The 5367-nt window shown below is 32.7% G+C and overlaps 1 protein-coding gene across 1 annotated transcript; it reads right to left on the bottom strand.

The window, feature by feature from the left end:
• Positions 1-3977: 3977 nt before the first annotated feature.
• Positions 3978-5040, bottom strand: LOC131631205 (uncharacterized). The gene is made up of 3 exons (XM_058901986.1): positions 4576-5040; positions 4245-4403; positions 3978-4130 (listed from the first exon to the last, which is right to left on the bottom strand). The coding sequence occupies exons 1-3, from the start codon at positions 5038-5040 to the stop codon at positions 3978-3980; spliced, it is 777 nt and encodes a 258-aa protein (XP_058757969.1).
• Between the last annotated feature and the right edge of the window lie 327 nt (positions 5041-5367).

The following is a 5367-nucleotide window of genomic DNA, read 5'->3' as shown; positions in this document are numbered from 1 at the left end:
GTTGTATTCTAAGATTGATTTTATTATTCTTTTGCTTTATGTGGATGATGTGCTAATTGTTGGAAAAGATATTTTAAGAATTAAAGAGTTAAAGAACACTTTGAGTGAATCTTTTGCTATGAAGGATTTAGGAGAGGCTCGGAAAATTCTTGGTATAGAACTTGTTCGAGATCGAAATGAGAAGAAGTTGTACTTGTCACAAGAAAAGTATGTGGAGAAAGTCCTTCGACGTTTTAGTATGGATAAGACTAAAGCGGTGAGCATTCCACTTGCTTCTCATTTCAAACTTAGTCATAAACTATGTCCATCTACTGATGAAGAAAAGTTGAGTATGAAGAACATTCCGTACTCACCATCCGTTGGTATTTTGATGTATGCTATGGTTTTTACAAGACCCGACATTGCTCATGTCGTGGCAATGGTGAGTCGTTATCTCTTAAATCCAAGAAAAGATCATTGGGAGACCGTGAAGTGGGTGATGGGATATTTGCATGACACTTCAAATTTGAGACTAACTTTGGGATGCAAGAAGTCTATGTTGGTTGGATATACAGATTCGAATTTGGACGAAAGCTTGGATGATCGAAAATCTACTTCGGGATATATGGTGACTTTTGTCGGGGGAGCCGTGGCTTGGCAATCAAAATTGCAAAAGTGCAACACTCTCTACTACCTAAGTCAAGTTTATTGCTATAGCCACCATGGAAGCATCAAAAGAGTTGTTATAGTTGAGGATATTTGCAATAGAACTTGGTGTGAAATAAGAAAAATATGTCTTGTTTTGTGATAATCAAAGTGTCATTCACTTGTCAAATAATTCTTCATTTCATTCGAGGTCGAAGCATATTGATGTTCATTATCATTGGATTCGTGATGCATTAGATTCCAAGTTGATGGAGCTTGAGAAGATTCACACTGATGACAATGGTTCGAATATTTTGACAAAAGTGTTGACTAGGAGAAGTTTGAGTTTTGTCGCATGGTAGCCGGATTGGTGTTGCCCTCCCTCCAAATAGTCAGTTGGGGGAGTTTGTTGGGCTTTCCCTCCTAGTTGGAGAGGCCCAATTAGACGTGGGTTAGTGACTAATGGGTGTGTAAGCCTTTGTTATCACCCAACAAAGAGGATTATCTTATTCATTCATTAAGTGAGAGAAACAACAAGAAAAGCTAGAGAGAAAACACTATTCCCGCAACCCCTTTTTTCCTGTACAAATTAGTTTCAGAAAATCGAAGTTTGCGTAAAATCCAATGGTCGGACCGTCCTGAAATTTTGACACAACGTTCATGACTTATAGGAGCACATTCTGAACGGTGGTGATTTCATTTGGAGCTTTCTGTGTCGGTATGTCAATTCGATCTTTGAGGTCATAATTTCTTGATGTTTTTGGATTGTTTTGTCTCCCTTTATTCTTGAAGTATTCTAAGATTGATTACAAATCTTGATGATGTTGATGCATACCTATAGTAGAGATTTTAAGTGGTCTACGAATTTTGTGTTTTTTTACTCCTAGTTAACAAAGATTTTTCCACGATAAAATTGTGTTGTGTTTGATGTGTTTTTCGTTGATTGTCATTGTATGTGACATTTTAGGGAATTTATGTTGTTGAATTTTTGTTGCGTTTGTGATTTGCTCCGACAAAAACAAAATCATAATCGACTACTATGGTGGTGAAAATCACCCTCCTATTACATCATCATACTAAATTATAATCCTACAACTTCTCTCACATAATTTTCCCGCCAACATCTATAATAACTAATAACTTAATTAAATAAAAAAATATTATTAATTAATAAATAGTAAATTAATTAATGATTAAAAAAACCCACTCTCATATTCATTCGCTTTCATATTACCCATGAATGCCCCTAACCAAATCAAATTCAACATTGTCTAATAAGCCACTCTCACCGTTCTATTTTAATGGCTAAATAAGTCATTTTTATTTTTTTTAATTTGTTATAATGTAATTATGATTTTTGAGAGATACTCTTTTGTTGTTTAATTTAACAATTGCCTTATTGCCTCATACATAGAGTTATATAATTAAAAAGATTAACTTTTTGTAATATTTTCATGCATTAGATTCTTTAATGCAATATTTGCTTTATAAGTATTTATTATCATTTTTTTGAATTATTTTTATTGTTTAATGTCTTTTTTATACTATAAGGATGAAAATATATTTTACTCAAGTAAGTTTTATTGAAATTTTATGTATAAGTATGAAAGTTTAAAAAAAGAATATATTAATATGATTTTGTTTTATATTGATTGCATTTTTATAAAGAAAATTAACAATTATTAATAATTTGTATTTTTCACTATAATTGGAAAATAAAAAATATTTAAAGAGTAAAACACTGTTTAACTTTATTATTAGAAGAAAAACTAAAAATATATTGTTATTATATGTAATGTACTTATTATAAATATGTTAATTTTTTGTATAACCAAACTAACACCACTAACTAAAGTTTTCTAATTCTCATTTTACTAATTCTTCATAGGTAAACTTATCCGGTAACTCATAATTATTTAAGAAAAATACTTTCTTTTTGCATAATTATTGTTTTTTTATTGTATAAGAGCTTTTATTTTTAAGTTGTTTTTTGCGTTTTATTTTTACTGTTCTTCTCTATTACTACTATTTTATATATAGTAATATGGAGGTTACCAATATATATATATATATATATATATATATATATATATATATATATATATATATATATATATATATATATATATATATATATATATATATATAAGTTTATTATTCTTTGTTATTTTAATTAATCTTACGTCCTTTTTATCATGTATTGTTATATTATTTTTGTTTTTTTTAATATTATTGATGTTGGTTAATTTTGATTTTTCTTATATGTACAAGAGATTTAAAAGTTTACAACGTCGATGTAGAAAATTTATATTCTTTATTGTTTTGTTATTCTTAATTTCTTCTCATTACCAATATTATACTATCTTACTTAATTTATGAATTTTTAACATCACTTTTTCTTATTAGATAAACTTCATTGTACCGGTTTTTGGTTTTTATTATAATTTTGTTTTTCTTACCTTTTCTTTATTTTTCTAATATTTTTCAAGGTTACAAAATATAACGTATTCTATTTGACATATATCAACATGTCATAGATACAGTTTCGTCTTTTACTCTTGGTTTCTATTTTATACTTATGTTTTACTTTCATTTTTAATTTTGACTATTTTCATGATATAATCATGTCATTGGATGAAAGATACTACAAACACACTTTAAATTTGTAAATATTTTGTGATCTATTATAATTATTGATTAATTTAACCAAATATTTACTAATAACGTGTGTATGACTTACAATATTTATTTTATTATTTTATTATTTTTTTTAATCAAAAGGATTTGTATTAATTCAAAAAGTAAGTATGTACAAGGCGATCGCAAACGATCCTGCCCTCAAGGACAAAAAGAAACAAACAAGACACAAACGATCCCCTAAACCATAATCATGGTTAGGTGCTTTCTAATTTTCCTATTTTCCCAAACTCTATATACAAGAGCATCTATGATATCTTTCACTATCCTTTTGCTATCTATATTTTTCCAAATTTTTTTCCATTCCTATAATGCCACGTTTGGTAAATCGTTTCTGTTGCAGCACATTTCAAAAGAATACTTCTCCAACCCTTACCCTTACACTTACTTACCAGCCAAGCAAGTTCCTCATGCCAATCTGAAGGTTGATGAACCACATTAATCCACGCAAGAACTTGTGTCCAGATCCCCTGTGTTCCTGAGCACGCAAAGAATAAGTGTTGGGTAGTCTCAATCTCTCCACAGAACCCACAGTAGGGGCTAGAAATCAAATTGAATCTATAAAGCCTCTCCTTTGTAGCCAACCGGTCGTGACACGCAAGCCAAAAGGTAAACTGTGCCCTAGGTCTTGCATAGTTGTTCCAGAGCAGATTACACTAAGGCACACGAGGCTCCACGTTCTTGATTGCACTATAAACCTCTTTGGACCGGAACTTGTTCATCTGCAAGTTACAGACCACCACTTGATATTCATCCCTTTGTTTTAGCACTGTTTTCATAATCCAAGAGAAACTCGATTTCACAGCCATCTGCATCACACTGTCAGTCTTGACATAGTAGGCGTGGATCCAGTTAATCTAGAGGTTATCAGTTTTATTATGGATATTCCATAACATCTTCATAAGTTGCACTCTATTCCAAACCGTGAGGTCCATAAGGTTAAGACCTCCATTTTCCTTTGGGCTACAAACTTGTTTCCAAGCAACCGGGGATTTACGGGTAATGCTGCTATTTCCAGACCAGATGAAGCTCCTACAAACTGCATCAACTCTTTGGGTGACAGCCTTAGGAAGAGCAAGGCACTGCATCCAAAAATTAACTGTCGCAAAAAGGACACTCTGAACCAATTGTAATCTGCCAGTATAGGTGAGGAGCTTGGCACTCCAATGACTGATTCTGTGGACAATCTTATCAATTAGAGGTAGGTAATGCTTGATGGATAATCGCTTATCAGTAATAGGTATGCCTAAATACCTGAAAGGAAGGCTGTCCTCCCTGAAACCAGTTTTTTTGCAAAATCCCCAGTTTGGTATGCTCATCCACTGCTCCAAAATAAATAGAGCATTTCTGGTTGTTAACTCTGAGACCTGTCGATTTAGAGAACCTGTAAAAGCAGTCAAGCATTGCATCAACAAAATTATTATCACCACGGGTAAAGAGAAGTAAGTCATCAGCAAAGTTGAGACTAGAAATCTTCAACTTGCTGCATCTGGAGTGAAACTGAAAATGGTGGTCATTCTCTAGGGTTTGCAAATATCTAGTCAAATACTCCATGACCAAAACAAAAAGAAGAGGGAAAACAAGGCCCCCCTGTCTAATTCCTCTCTTGGCCACCATCATAGGGGTATAAACATCATTAACGTTGAATTTGTATGTTACTGTTTGCACCAAGGTCATGGTCCAATCCACAAAAAGATTAGAAATGCTCAACTCTCTCATGATGTGCTCCAAGGCCCCCATTCAACCATCTCATATGCCTTCTGCATATCTAGCTGCTTCATGCACTTTGGGGTTCCACTTTTCCTACCATAACTTCTCATGAGTTCCATGGCAAGAAGGACATGGTCATGGAGATGCTGACCAGGGACAAAAGCACCTTGGTACTTACTAACAACATTACCAATCACCTTGCCCAGCCTCCTTGCCAATAATTTTAAGGGTTAAATAAGTTTTTGGTCCCTATAAATATTGCAGTTTCATTTTTAGTCCCTCCTTGCCTTTATGCAACGATTTTAGCTGGTTTTGGCAACGGTTTTCTTGTAAGAA

This window comes from Vicia villosa, unplaced genomic scaffold, assembly GCF_029867415.1.
Source record: "Vicia villosa cultivar HV-30 ecotype Madison, WI unplaced genomic scaffold, Vvil1.0 ctg.000790F_1_1, whole genome shotgun sequence".
Lineage (NCBI taxonomy): Eukaryota > Viridiplantae > Streptophyta > Magnoliopsida > Fabales > Fabaceae > Vicia > Vicia villosa.
This window is presented reverse-complemented; position numbering and strand designations above follow the sequence as displayed.

Bases quoted from the DNA above. Each gene is read 5' to 3' on its own strand.
- LOC131631205 (XM_058901986.1), bottom strand. From the start codon at position 5,040: ATGAGAGAGTTGAGCATTTCTAATCTTTTTGTGGATTGGACCATGACC. The intron at 4,404-4,575 runs GTATTTAGGCAT...TTTTGGATGCAG, and splicing joins GAGGACAGCCTTCCTTTCAG to TGCCTTGCTCTTCCTAAGGC. The intron at 4,131-4,244 runs GTTTGGAATAGA...AGTGTGATGCAG, and splicing joins TTAACCTTATGGACCTCACG to ATGGCTGTGAAATCGAGTTT.